This window comes from Podarcis pityusensis, assembly GCF_964106645.2.
Source record: "Podarcis pityusensis genome assembly, chromosome: 4".
NCBI lineage: Eukaryota > Metazoa > Chordata > Lepidosauria > Squamata > Lacertidae > Podarcis > Podarcis pityusensis.
This window is the reverse complement of record NC_138027.1, coordinates 3,383,022-3,398,461: the sequence shown is the minus strand read 5'-3', so window position 1 is coordinate 3,398,461 and position 15,440 is coordinate 3,383,022. Positions and strand designations below refer to the sequence as shown.

The following is a 15,440-nucleotide window of genomic DNA, read 5'->3' as shown; positions in this document are numbered from 1 at the left end:
CTAACTGGACTTCCTCACATCTCCCTTACCCTGCATTATTTATAATAGAAATATCAGCAAATTATTACCTTGTTTCATACCTTATTTTGTACTTTTCAAATGTTATACTTCTAAATTTAAAGTAGTTTTTATCAATTACTTGTACCTTAAATTTAAACATAATATTACTTTAAATTTCGACCTTTTCTTACTTATAACTTAATTTTCTGTTTCACAAAATCTAATTGCTGGAGCCGAAGTTTTCTAGATTGTGCAAGTTCTTAACATTCATACAACTTATATTGTTTTTGTAAATAGTCCTTAAATTTTTTCCAGTCCTCTTCCATTGTTTCTTCTCCCAAATCTCGAATTCTGCCAGTCATTTCAGCCAGTTCCATATAGTCCATCAATTGCGTCTGCCACTCTTCCAGTGTGGGCAAATCTTGTGTCTTCCAGTGCTTTGCAATAAGTATTCTTGCTGCTGTAGTCGCGTACATAAAGAAAGTTCTGTCCTTCTTTAACACTTTCTGGCCGACAATGCCCAAGAGGAAGGCCTCTGGTTTCTTAACAAAGGTATATTTAAATACCTTTTTTAACTCATTGTAGATCATTTCCCAGAAGGCCTTCACTTTTGGACAAGTCCACCAGAGGTGAAAGAATGTCCCTTCAGCCTCCTTACATTTCCAACATTTATTATCAGACAGGTGATATATTTTTGCAAGCTTGACTGGGGTCATGTACCACCTATATATCATTTTCATAATATTTTCCTTCAGGGCATTACATGCCGTGAATTTCATTCTGGTGGTCCATAACCTTTCCCAGTCCTCAAACATAATGTTATACCCAATATCCTGAGCCCATTTTATCATGGCTGATTTGACTGTCTCATCCTGAGTGTTCCATTTAAGCAGCAGGTTATACATTCTCGAAAGTACCTTAGTCTTTGGTTCTAGCAATTCTGTCTCTAGTTTCGATTTTTCCACCTGGAATCCTGTTTTTTTATCCAATTTAAAAACCTCTTGAATTTGAGCGTAATGTAACCAATCTTGCACCTTATTCTTTAATTTTTCTAAGCTCTGCAACCTCCAATTGTCTCCAATTTTTTCTATTATTTCCCAATATTTCGGCCAACCGGCCTCCATATTGAGTCTTTTTCGGGCCTTAGCCTCCATTGGTGATAACCATCTCGGGGTCTTGTTTTCTAATAAGTCTTTGTATTTTGTCCAGACAATAAATATTGCTTTTCTGACAATATGGTTTTTGAACATTTTATGAACCTTTACCTTGTCGTACCACAAATATGCACGCCATCCAAAAGCATTATTGAACCCTTCCAGATCTAGGACATCAGTGTTCTCTAAAAGTAGCCAATCCTTCATCCAGCAGAAAGCTGCAGCTTCATAATATAACCTTAAGTCCGGCAGGGCAAATCCCCCTCTTTCCTTTGCATCAGTTAGAATTTTAAATTTTATTCTGGGCTTTTTGCCCTGCGAGACAAACTTAGAAATATCTTTCTGCCACTTTCCAAAACATTCCACTCTGTCCACAATCTGTAGGGTTTGAAACAAAAACATCATCTTTGGCAATACATTCATCTTTATAGCTGCAATTCGACCCAACAAGGAAAGTTTCAATCTTGACCAAGTTTCTAGATCCTTTTTAATTTCTGACCAACATTTTTCATAATAGTCTTTAAATAAGTTCAAATTTTTAGCAGTCAAATTGACCCCTAGGTATTTCACTTTTTCAACCACATTTAACTCTGTCTCTTTCTGAAACCTTTCTGATTCCAAAGATGTCAATTTTTTTTCCAAAACCTTAGTTTTTTGCTTATTCAGTTTAAATCCCGCCACCCGACCAAACTCATATATCAATTCTAAAACTCTTTTCATACTAGATTCTGGCTCCTGTAATGTTATTACCAAGTCATCTGCAAAAGCTTTAAGTTTATACTGTTTCACTCCGACCTGTATTCCTTGCACCAACCGGTCCTCCCTAATCATGTTCAAAAGCACCTCCAGGACTGAAATAAATAACAGAGGGGATAAGGGGCAACCTTGTCGTGTTCCTTTTTCAATTTTAAACTCTTCTGTCACCACATTGTTAACTATCAATTTAGCTTTTTGCTCTGAATAAATTGCCTCTATTCCATTTTCAAACCCCCGTCCCACTCCCATCCCTTCCAAATTTTTCTTCATAAACCTCCAAGAAATGTTGTCAAAGGCCTTCTCCGCATCAATAAAAATTAACACTGCTTTTGTATTGATATTAGTTTGCAAAAGTTCCATAATGTCAATGATATTCCTAGTGTTATCAAACAAATGTCTGCCTGGGAGAAAGCCTGCCTGGTCTTTATGGATTACTTCATTTAGCACTTTTTAAAGTCTACTTGCCAAAATATCTGCAAAAATTTTGTAATCCACATTTAGGAGTGAGATGGGACGGTAGTTCTTAAGTTGAGTCTTTTCAGATTCCAGTTTGGGTATCAATGTGATGAAAGCTTCTTTCCACGATTCCGGCGCCTTCTTCCCCTCCATAATCTGATTACAGACCTCCAATAGTGGTTGTGTCAAAAACTCTTTCAATATCTTATAATACTTGGAGGTAAGTCCATCTTGGGCAAATCCTGGAGATTTGCCTAGTTGCATATTCTGAATGGCACCCTCAATTTCTTGTTGTGTTATTTTGTAGTTCAGGATTGTTCTCTTTTCCTGGGATAATTTTGGTAGTCCATTAATTTTTAGAAATTGGTCTATCTCAGTCTCTTCCTGCGGCCCTTGCATATAAAGTTGTTTGAAGTATCTCTGGAAACACTTTCTAATTTCCTCAGGTTTCTGGATATTTCTCCCTTCAATCTCTAGGTTAGTAACCATGTTCAGTTTTTGTCTCTTTTTCAACTGCCATGCTAGCAGTTTCCCACACTTATTCGCTGATTCAAATGATCTTTGTTTCATCTGTTTAATTTTCCACTCAACTTCTTGATTTATCAATTTAGCATATTGTGCTTGGTAGAATTTGATTTCTCTCAGAACCTCCTGTGATTTTGGTTTTGATCTCAATTTTTTCTCACCATCTCTTATCTTCTCTAAGATCTTATCCTTTTTTTCATTCCAAAGTCTTTTCTTTATCGTGTTCTGTTGTATCAAAAACCCTCTCATGACTGCTTTACTTGCGTCCCAGATTATTCTTTTTTCCACCGTAGTGTTCAAATTTATTTCAAAGTAATCTTTTAAAGTTTTTTGGGCCTTCTTCACAATCTCCTGATCTCTTAATAGGGTGTCATTCATTTTCCATCTGAAGGAACCGATTGGAGTAAGTCTCATTTCCACTTTCATAGCGTTATGGTCGGAGCAGGTTTTTGGGCAGATTTCCACTTTTCTAGTCTTAGGTGCCAGCCCTCTAGTTATCCATATTTGGTCGATTCTTGTCCATGACAGATGGGCTTCAGAAAAGAAAGTTCCTTCTTTACCTAAGGGGTTCTTTGTCCTCCATATATCAATCAAGTCCATATTGTCAGTTAGTTCAAAAAAGGTTTTAGGTAGTCTGCCGTCTTTTGTTAAATTTTGATTTTGTGACTTGTCCATATTTGTAGAGACCACCCCATTCATATCTCCCATCATGATGATGTTGGTATAGTCCAGATAGTCCAGCATTGTCTCATGCAGCTTCCTATAAAATTCTGATTTCCCCTCATTCGGTGCATAGATTCCTAAAATTAAAAACTTTTCTCCTTTAGCCTGTATTTCGATTGCCAAAATTCTTCCTTGCTCATCTTTAAATAAAAATTTTGGTGACAGGCTCTCCTTTGCATAAATCACCACTCCTCTTTTCTTGACTCTGTCCGATGAGATAAATTCTTGGCCTAATCTTTTATCAATTAACACTTTCCTGTGGAGCCTAGTCACATGTGTTTCCTGCAAGCAAATAATGTCCAATTGTTCTTTTTTCAATATATGAAAAATTCTTCTTCTTTTTTCCGGGGAATTCCCGCCATTAATGTTCCAACTAAGAAGCTGCAGAGACATCCTGGATCAGTCTGTTAGTCCTGTGGTGGCGTCTCTTTCTTTTGATCCTCTGGTCCCGAGGGTGCAGGTGTCGGTGCAGGTACAGGCGGAGGTGGTGGCCAAGATCCTACTACTCCTTTCTGAAGGTCCTCTTCGTGGTCGTTCAAAAACTTTTGTTGATCTTCTGCTGTTCTAATTTTAACTTTCTTTCCCCTGAAGTTGAAGGATAGTCCTTGTGGAAACTCCCACCTAAAAGGAATTGAGTTGCCTTTTAAGAGTGTTGTTAGTCCTGTGTAAGTAGCTCTAAGGTCCAAGAGTTGTTTCAGGATGTCCTTGTAAATTTCTGCTTTGATGCCTTGAATGACAAGTGATTTTCCAAAATGAAGGCCTAATATTTTATCTCTCTCTTGCTTGGATCCCAATATAATCAAACAGTCTCTGGATCTGTCCTTCCTCACTACTCTTCCCAATCTGAAAGCACTTACAATTTTAAAATCGTTATCTTCTTCTATGCCCCAGAACTTTGAGAATTCCGATGTCAAATAACCAATCAAATCTCCCTGTTCAAGTTCTGGGATAGCTCTTAATCTAAGATTATTTTCCCTATTTCTCAGTTCAACCATAGACAGGTAGGCCTGCTGTTCATTAACCTGTTTGTGCAAAGGCTTTACCTCCACTTTTATTGCCTCAGCCTTCTGATTGGCTTCCCCAGCTTTTTGAATAGCTTCCTCAGCCAATTTGCGATTTTCTGCAGTTGCGTCCTGGAGATTCCCAATTGCTTGTGTATGTTGAGCAACTTGATCAGTCAGTTTGCTAATAGTGGCTGTAGCTTGGTCAATTTTGGACGAATGCTCATCCGCTTTTTTGTTTAAAATTCCCAGTTGTTCCAAAATTTGATTTAAAACTGTTTCAGATCCTCCTGAAGCCATATCCTCTGATGATGTCTGCTCAACTTCCCCTTCTTGTGTCCCTAAAACAGCTGGGACAGATGATCTGGGTGGCTGAGAAGTCAAAGTTGTTTGTACCAGTTGTTTAGCTTTCGTTTTGGCCAATCTTGCTTTCCCTGTGCCACTCATTCCAATCCTGTCTACGTGCCAAGGTCAGTCTATATGCAGTCCCATGGGAAAGGCAGTTCCAGAGAGTAAACAACAAGGCAGCAAGGAATCAAAACAAAGTGCAGTTCCCAGACAATTGTAAATCCAAAATCCTCTAGGGGGAGTGCAACTGTACTTCAGAAGAAAGAAAGGGATTTTTCCGCCATTAAAGTCCCAGCAGTTAAAAATAGATTTGAGGGGAACCTTCAACTTCCTTTTGGCATGTAGAGCTTTTCCCCAAGTTAAAGCAAAGTCTCAAAAGAGGTGCAAGAAACAGTTTCCCTGCTTGTATCCAAACTGTAACGCTCACATGTAGCACTTTCAGTATTGAGAACAGTTTCAGCAATTTGACAGTTCTTTTTTAGCCTGGCAGTCCGAGGCTTTGGGTTTCTCAGTCATTTGTAAATCCACAAAGGAGGGGGAAAGTCCAATCAAAAACCAACAAAAATAAAGCAAAATTGTCTCTTTTAGTTTTTTAAAATCAATTTCAGTTATTGCACGATAATCCACACTTTTTACAATCCTTTTTAAAGCGCTTCCCGCTTGTCAAAATCTTTACTTTGATCTTTTAAGCACGATCGGGAGACGGACTTCCTGGTTGCGTCTCCCGTTTTCAGCCGAATTCAATCACTTTAGTCCCAAAAATTTTAAGTTCCCCTACTCACGGGTTTGTAGTTTAGAGTCTGATGTTCCAGGAAGAAAGGTCAGCGCTCATCGGCAGCAGCCGCGCGGCTTCGCTTCCGCAGAAAGAGCGATGAACACACAGCACCGCTCCCCCTTCCACGTTCCGGAGCCCCTTACGGGGTTCCTTCTTCGTTTCTGGGGGGGGGGCTTCTGGTGCCCGCCGAGTCCCACGGCCACAGGCTCACTCTGCCTGTGGTTTTTCTTTATGGGTCTCCGCTTTCAGGCCTTTGACCATTTTGGTTGCCCTCCTCTGGACACATTCTAGTTTGTCAGTGTCCTTCTTGAACTGTGGTGCCCAGAACTGGACACAGTACTCCAGGTGAGGTCTGACCAGAGCAGAATACAGTGGCACTATTACTTCCCTTGATCTAGATGCTATACTCCTATTGGTGCAGCCCAGAATTGCATTGGCTTTTTTAGGTGCCGCGTCACACTGTTGGCTCATGTCAAGTTTGTGGTCAACCAAGACTCCTAGATCCTTTTCACATGTACTGCTCTCAAGCCAGGTGTCACCCATCTTGTATTTGTGCCTCTCATTTTTTTTGCCCAAGTGCAATACTTTACATTTCTCCCTGTTAAAATTCATCTTGTTTGTTTTTGCCCAGTTCTCTAATCTGTCAAGGTCGTTTTGAAGTGTGATCCTGTCCTCTGGGGTGTTAGCCACCCCTCCCAGTTTGGTGTCATCTGCAAATTTGATCAGGATGCCCTTGAGTCCATCATCCAAGTCGTTGATAAAGATGTTGAATAAGACCAGGCCCAAGACAGAACCCTGTGGCACCCCACTAGTCACTCTTCTCCAGGATGAAGAGGAACCATTGATGAGCACCCTTTGGGTTCGGTCAGTCAGCCAGTTACAAATCCACTGAGTGGTAGCATAGTCAAGACCGCATTTTACCAGCTTCTTTACAAGAATATCATGGGGCACCTTGTCAAATGCCTTGCTGAAATCAAGGTAGGCTACATCCACTGCGTTCCCTTCATCTACCAGGCTTGTAATTCTGTCAAAAAACGAGATCAGGTTAGTTTGACATGACTTATTTTTCAGAAATCCATGCTGACTATTGGTGATCACAGCATTCCTTTCTAGGTGCTCACAGACTGTTTGCTTAATGATCTGCTCCAGAATCTTCCCTGGTATTGATGTCAGACTGACTGGGCGGTAATTATTTGGGTCCTCTCTTTTCCCCTTTTTGAAAATAGGGACATTTGCCCTCCTCCAGTCTGCCGGGACTTCGCCTGTTCTCCAGGAATTCTCAAAGATGACTGCCAGTGGTTCTGAGATCACATCTGCCAGTTCTTTTAATACTCTTGGATGCAGTTCATCTGGCCCTGGAGACTTGAATACATCTAAACTAGCCAAGTATTCTTGTACTATCTCCTTAGTTATTCTGGGCTGTGTTTCCTCTGCTGAATCATTTGCTCCAAATTCTTCAGGTCGGGCATTGTTTTCTTTATCGGAGAAGACTGTTCAAAAACTTCAGCTGGTGCAGAATTCAGTGGACAGGTTGCTCACTAGGGTAAAATGGTTTGAACATATTACACTGATCTTTGCCCGACTTCAGAGGCCACACAGTTTCTGGGCCAAATTAAGAGTGCTGGTTTTGACCTATAAAGCCTTAAACGGCTCAAGACTGCAATACCTCAAGGCCCACCTCTCTCCATATGAACCAATCCAGACCCTGTGATCAGCCTCTGAAGCCCCACTGGGCTCCCCAAAACCTGTCAGGAATGTACAGGATTCTCAACAACCTGGTGGCAGTCTACCTATGAGATCTCCTTTCCCCACGTGTTCCCAGTTGACCACTGCAATCAGCGAAAAATGCACTGCCACAGGTGACACATAACACCAATTCCACCCGGTAGTTTATTATTTTATATATTATTTGTTAAATTTCTATGTCGTCCTTCATCTGAGGATCACATGGCGGCTTGCAATATAAAACCACCAAAATACATACCATAATAATCACAATAAAAACACCCCTCCCCCACTACTCACACATTTAAAAAGCCATAGGATGTTAATCAACTAAAGAGAAGAGAAATATTCTGGCCTGGTGCCTAAATATATTTAATCAAGATGACAGGTGAAGAGCATTCCACATACAAGAAGCCACCACTGAAAAGGCCTGTTCTTCTGTTGCCACCCTTCGGACGTCTCACAAACTAATACTAAATGATAAATATTTTCTTTTTATGCATTATCTAAAAACCAATATGCAAAACTATACTGTTTCCCCTCTCAGAAATGCTGAGTTGCTAATTCAGTTGAGTAAATCATCACAATTGCTAATAGCATAATGTAGAAAGGCCTGTTGTCTTTGTTCATGCAGTTTTGAAGACAGGAGTGCCTGGCGTGCTCTGGTCCATGGGGTCACGAAGAGTCAGACACGACTAAATGACTAAACAACACAAGAAAGGCCAGCAAAATATGGGGAAGCCCCCTAGCTCCACACCAGACCACCTGCTTGCCATGCAGAATGTCCCAGGGTGAAACCTTGGCTCCTTCTGGCCTCACTATGATAGTCAGCATATTATAGTCGACAGAAAGAGATAACAGAACCAGTTTAAACCAGCTGCACTCAGCTTCTCATGAAGGAATAACCCAAACATCAGGAACCTTGTGCTTCTTGTTTCTCAGACACAGAGAAGCTTCGAGAACCATCTTGAATTCACCAGAATGTTTAGAATAACCTTTGTGGGAAAACCAGAAGCATTTTTACTAGGACTTTTAGGTGCAGAAATACCAATGGATCAGAAAAGATTATTTATGTATGCAACGACAGCAGCGCAGATACTTATAGCCCAGAGATGGATGAAACAAAAAGTCCCTACTAAAGAAGAATGCTTAATGAAGATGATGGACTATGTTGAAATGGCGAAAATGACCTGCCCAAAGTCCTGGCTCCATCCCCTTCCCTCTGTCAAGGTAGCCAATCAGAGAGGCTCTGGCCCTCTGGTGGAATTCTCAGGCACTGCATCCCCAGACTCTGCTGTCCATCAAACCCCCGTCTTATATTGGTGCATCTGGTTCTTCCTGCCTAAGTGCAAAGCTTTACTTTTCTCCCTACTGAAATTCATTTTGTGAGCTTGGGCCCGGTTCTCCAATCCATTAAGGTCATTTTGAATCCCAATTCTGTCTTTTGTGGCATTAGCTGCTCTTCCCAGTTTGGTTCACCTGAAAATTTCATCAGCATCCCCTGAATTCCCCCACCCATTTTTTTTTTATAAAGAAGTTGAGCAACAACGGGCCCAGGACAGAATCATGTGGCACCTCATTTGTCACTTCACCCCAGGATGACGAAGAACCATTACTGAAATCTTTGGATGAAGGGCAGAACATGACTTTTATAAATAATAGGATATCAACAAGTTGAAACATGTACAGAGGATGGCAACCAAGAATCTATTGATTTATTGATTGATTTGATTGAATTTGTATACCACCCTATTCCCATAGGTCTCAGAGTGATCACAACATAAAATCACACTATAAAAACACAAAATACACAATAATACTATAAACAATGGAAGATAGAGGAAACCATTTTTTCTTCCTGCTCCAGAGGGGAGGACATCAACCAATGACTTCAAGTTAAAAGAACGGAGATTTCTGACTAAACATGAGGAAGAACTTTTGACAGCAAAAGCTGTTAGTGGAATGGACTCCCTTGGAAGGTGCTGGAATCTCCATCCTTTGAGGTTTTATGAAGTTGGATGGTCACCTCTCATGGATGCTTTAGCTGCGATGCCTGCTTCACATGGGGTGGACTAGATTACACCAGAGGTCACTTCCAACTCCACAATTCTTCGATCCTATGATTCTACTCACTATGAGTTTTTTGATGATAAGTGAGATTGGATCTCTGACAGAAGCTCTTTCCACATTCCATGCACTGATATGGTTTCTCTCCTGTATGAATTCTCTGATGGGAAGTGAAAAAGGAGCTCTCCCTGAAGCTCTTTCCACATTCAAAGCACTGATAGGGTTTCTCCCCTGTATGAATTCTTTGATGGATAGTGAGTTTGGAGCTGGTACTGAAGCTCTTTCCACATTCCACACACTGATAGGGTTTCTCCCCTGTATGCATTCTTTGATGGGAAGCGAGAGAAACGTTGTGACTGAAGCTCTTTCCACATTCCATGCACTGATACGGTTTCTCTCCTGTATGAATTCTCTGATGGGAAGTGAGAAAGGAGCTCTCCCTGAAGCTCTTTCCACATTCAAAGCACTGATAGGGTTTCTCCCCTGTATGAATTCTGTGATGGGAAGTGAGAGAAACGTTGCGACTGAAGCTCTTTCCACATTCCATGCACTGATAGGGTTTCTCCCCTGTATGAATTCTTTGATGGGAAGTGAGAGAGGAGCTATCAGTGAAGCTCTTTCCACATTCCATGCACTGATAGGGTTTCTCCCCTGTATGAATTCTCTGATGGGAAGTGAGATTGGAGCTGATACTGAAGCTCTTTCCACATTCCATACACTGATAGGGTTTCTCCCCTGTATGAATTCTGTGATGGGAAGTGAGAGAAACGTTGTGACTGAAGCTCTTTCCACATTCCATGCACTGATAGGGTTTCTCCCCTGTATGAATTCTCTGATGGGAAGTGAGATTGGAGCTGATACTGAAGCTCTTTCCACATTCAAAGCATTGATAGGGTTTCTCCCCTGTATGAATTCTTTGATGGGAAATGAGATGGGAGCTCTTCTTGAAGCTCTTTCCACATTCAAAGCACTGATAGGGTTTCTCCCCTGTATGAATTCTGTGATGGGAAGTGAGAGAGGAGCACTGACTGAAGCTCTTTCCACATTCCACACACTGATAGGGTTTCTCCCCCGTATGAATTCTTTGATGGCAAGTGAGATTGGAGCTCTGACTGAAGCTCTTTCCACATTCCACACACTGATAGGGTTTCTCCCCTGTATGAATTCTTTGATGGAAAGTGAGAGAGGAGCACTGACTGAAGCTCTTTCCACATTCCATGCACTGGTAGGGTTTCTTTCTAATGAGATTTATTTGATGGGAAATGGAATGGGAGCTCTGATTGCAACTCTCTCCACACTCCAAATTTTTATGTGGCTTCTCCTCTCTGGGGATTTTCTCATGGTCACCCTTGTTCTTGATTTCCAATTTTTCACAATCTGCAATGGAAACAAAAAGGAATTAAGCCTGAGGAACAAATGAAAGTCCCAGTTATGGATTAATGCTAATTAAATTTGTGGTAGGCAACCAATTGATGAAGACCCCAGCAACAAATCAGGAATATCAAATAAAGATCATGACAGTGACTAGGCACCACAAATAAAAAGAGTATAAGAAAGAGCATAACAAACCAAGGCAACTTTTAGCAGTTACTTCTTAGAAACAATCTGTGCAGTTAATACTGCATTTTTAAATTGTCTAATTGTAATATCTGATTTTTCCTGTTTCTCCCCTCTTTCTTTCTCTCTTGTCTTCTTTCTTCTTTATTCAAATTAATAAAGTATGAATCTAAAAATACTATCATGGAATATAAAAGGATTGAAAGATAAAAAGAAAAGAAACAAGTTAGAACGCATAGTGGAAAAACAGAATTTAGATATAGCATGTATCCGAGAGACACATATAAATAAAAAACACACAAGAGTGTTGATAAATCCAAAACTAGGGTCAGAATTTATAACAGCAGACAAAAAAAAAAAAAAAAAAAAAAAAAAGAGGTATGGTGATATACGTAAAACCTAACCTGGAGCCAAAGCTAATATATAAAGACGCAAATGGAAGGATAATAATAATTAAGATAAAAATCACAAGGGGAATCTTTTATGATAATTGGGATATATGCCCCAAATGAAAAAAGAGCAAAATTTTATAAAGGTTTAGAAGAGATACTGATACAGTATATAGGAGAGAAACTAATACTGATGGGAGACCTGAATGGGGTATTTAATCCAGAACTGGATAGATCTGCAGGATGGAATAAAGGAAAGGGGGGGGGGACTTCTGTGCCGTTTCATAGCTATGATAGAACACCTAGATTTAATTGATAGTTGGAGACATAAATACCCAGACAAAAAAGGTTATACATATTTCTCTGAGTCAAACAAATCGGCCAGTAGAACTGATGCCATTTGGATCTCCAAGGATTTACTAGAACAAATTGAAGCAGTGGAAATTCAGTCAAAAACACTTTCAGACCATAACTCAATGCTACTAAAACTGAGAGGGAAAGGGAGGGAAGGGCCGAAAAGATGGAGATTAGATGAATCCCTTCTAAATGATGAAAAAATAATTTTAAGAGCTAAGAAAGTTGTCAGGGAACTGCCATCGGCTCAGGGACGAGAGGGGAAAAGCTGGATGGATTACAGAGAGCCCCCAAAGATTGTGGGAAGCAGCACTTCCTCAGAGGAGGAAGGTAGCCACGCCTCTAGTGGAAAGGAGATGCAGGGCTCGGAGGAGGCGAGGCGGTGCCAGGACACCTTGCCTGAGCAAAGCGGGGAAGAGAGAGGTCCCCCGTTACCCACACCTTCCTTGCGCAGTAGGCTTCTGCGCAGAGAGGGGAGGCGCAGACTGGGCATCAAGAAACTACTCTGCTGGGGAAGGTTTAGGGACCACCCACTCTCAGATTCTGCCAGTGAATGAGCAAGAGACGGAATAGAAGCGCTCTGCATTCTAATGGCTTTTTATCATAAATAAGAAACTTTTAAAACAGACTATTGAAGCATATTGCCTTATTGCTCTCGAGCAACCAACCGATACCTCTAACAAAGTGTTAAAGAAATTCTTCGAGAGCAACAATAATAAGGGAACTGAGAAAGTGGTGGCATGGGACACATGTAAGACTGTCTTCAGGGGTTATTTTATCCAGCAGAGCACAATTCAAAAACGGAAAAGAGAAAAAGATAAAGTAGATTTACTGGAGGAAATAAAAAAGAAAGAAAAGGAGCTGACCAAGGACCTTAGCAATGAACAAATCTCTAAAGAAATCAAATTATTAAGAGCAGAATACTCCTCTATATTAGAACAAGAAATTGATTGTAACTTAAACATCTTAAAAAGCAGAAACTTTGAAAATGCCAATAAACCAGGGAAACTACTGGCTTGGCAGATCAAGAAAAGACAAATCAAAAGATTAATAAATAGATTGAAAATAGGAGAGACAACAACGGAGGATCCAAAAAAGATCAGACAAGATTTTGTGGAATACTATAGAAAGCTATATAAAAAAGGGAAAGAAAGGCTAGAGGACATAGAACAATACCCAAAATTTCATAAAATACCAGGAATAACAGAAGCCCAAAGAGAAACACTAAATGCACCCATTACTATGATAGAAATTAAAAATGCAATTAAATGCCACCTACAAGAGAAAAAAGGTAATCAGGATGCCAGGAGTGCCTGCTTCTCTCACAGGTGAAACAGGGCATCTCTAGCTACAGATGGGCCTTTGAGAAAGCCTCACCGACTGAGAGCATTTGGACATTTGCGCCCATTTCATAAGTTAGTTGTGCAAAAATACATCTCCCTTCCTCTGGGCCCTGGGTCCCCCCCCCCCAAAAAAGATGAAAAGAACCCACAGATGAGTTGGAAAACCAACAGAATAAGACTAAATGGGGAAAAACCACCTTCCTCCTTACCCAGTGGCCTCTCTCTGGTGTCCAACGGAGGCCTCTCTGCCTCACAGGAATCCAGGTCCATTTCTGCAAAGAGATCCTTTCCCTGAGAAAGAAACAAGGATTCAAAACAGAGAATGGGGAGAAGGATTATAAAATGAATGTCAGACCTGACTGACAAGGAAGTCATTTGTATCTTTTGAATAATGGATGTTTGGCTCTAGTGGGGGTCCTCACCTGGGGGTCCTCAGAAGTTGCTCTCCCCCCACCCCACTCCCCTGCTTCTGTCTCCTTTTATTGCACTTGGATTCTCTGCCACTCTCAAGACAGACTCCTGGGGTGGGGTCCCTTTTTCTTTGCTCTGAGGGCCAGGTATGTATCTGGCCAACCCCCTGAGGGCCAAGTGGGCGGGGCCAAAGACATCTCCCTTGAAATTTAGGTGGGTAATTTATTATTATTATTCAATTAGATAGCTTAACCCTGGAGGCTTGGTGAGTAGCTGCGGGTAATTTCCGGCTGCTTTTCCAGCAACAATCCCTTTGGGACAGAGAGAGGATGTGGTCCTGGGATGCCATGCTCTGGGTGCAAGGGGATTGCTGCAGTGGCCTCCGTGGGGAGCTGCCCTGGGAGACACTGGGAAACTGGTCCCCAATGCAGCAGCCAGACTCTGGGCTGGGATCCCTCTCTTTATTCCTGGCCTTTCTCTCCTACCTTTTTTGGGGGGGAGGGGCTAGAGTGTCCACCTCCTCCTCCAGCTTTGGAAAACCATTTGCACATTTGTTCCCTCTGTTGTGTAATTGGATTCCTTTCTTTAAAGAAATGAGATTTCGTGGGAGTCATTGTTTTTCTGAAGGGGGGGGGCGGAGGGCCAAATGAGTTTGGGATCCTCTGCTCTGCAGGAAGGAGAGCGTGGCAGACCTGGCCCCTCCCTGGCAGGACCCTCTCCCCCCTGACTTGCCCCCCCCCATGAGCAGATCAATCTCCCCAAGTCCCCTCCCCTGCTGCAGCCCTGGGACCCCCACCAGATCCCAGAGAGAGAGAGAGGAGACTCACCAGATCCCAGGAGGGGACAGCGAGGCAGCCCTTGCAGGAGGGACACCAAAGCAGGAAAGGACTGGGGAGGGGGGGCCCTGGCTGTGGAGGACCTTGCTTCCTGGCCTCTCTAGGAAGGCGGCTCGGTTCCTTTAACCCTTGCCAAGCCCAGCGTGCCCATCTCTCCCCTCCCCGTTTTTCTTTCTTTTCCACTTCCAGAGATGCTTTTTGGGGGACGCCCCCCCCCCCCACTTTCCTTTCCTTCTAGCGCAGTGATGGCGAACCTTTTAGAAACCGAGTCCCCAAACTGCAACCCCAAACCCATTGATTTTATCGCAAAGGGTCAACACGGCTATTTAACCTGCATATCTCATTTTTCCTGTGTTTTCACGTTTCTTCTTTATGACTGCTGTTGTAATAAATAATCCTTCATAAAAATTATTGCATTACATTCCTCATTAAATTATCTTTCCATTGAAACATGATTTTATGAAATAACTCAGTGCTCTTTTTCTTAAAAAAATGTTTAGGGTACTCTCATTTGCAGTCAAGGAAATCAGCACGGGGGGGGGGGGGGATAAATACAGTTCAAATCTGGGAAAATAAATACAGTGAGTTTCTTTTCCTGTTAAATTCCTGTGTGGGGACACAGGGGTATGCGTCCCCCTTTGTCCCCACACAGAAAAAGCCTCAAGGACGTTAGGTTGGTCTCGACCAGGGCCATGGCCTTTTCAGCACTGGCCCCGAACAGGTGGAATGCTCTGTCACGGGAGACCAGGGCCCTGTGGGATTCGACATCTTTCCGCAGGGCCTGCAAGACGGAGTTGTTCCACCTGGTCTTTGGTCTGGACTCAGTCTGATCCTCCTCTTTCTTTTTTTGATGGAACCCCTTATATGGGAACTTGTATATACTAAATTTTCCCTCGGGCCTTTTGCTGCCCATATAGGACCAGCATGGATAGCTGACCCTGGTGAATATTTGATGTTTCATCCCCTTATGGTCTTGATTTGTGAGTCGCCAGTAAAATAAGGCTGCATTTTAAGCTGCAT

The 15,440-nt window shown here is 41.9% G+C and overlaps 1 protein-coding gene across 2 annotated transcripts in view; it reads right to left on the bottom strand.

The window, feature by feature from the left end:
* Positions 1-8,652: 8,652 nt before the first annotated feature.
* The window catches only part of LOC308475127 (uncharacterized protein), a 32,752-nt gene continuing 25,964 nt past the window's right edge, over positions 8,653-15,440 (bottom strand). For both annotated transcript variants that reach the window (XM_081002051.1, XM_081002050.1), the window contains one exon: positions 8,653-10,907. In XM_081002051.1, the coding sequence (XP_080858177.1) occupies positions 9,589-10,907 (1,319 nt within the window). In that variant the 3' untranslated portion in view covers positions 8,653-9,588. The remainder of the gene's footprint in view (positions 10,908-15,440) is intronic.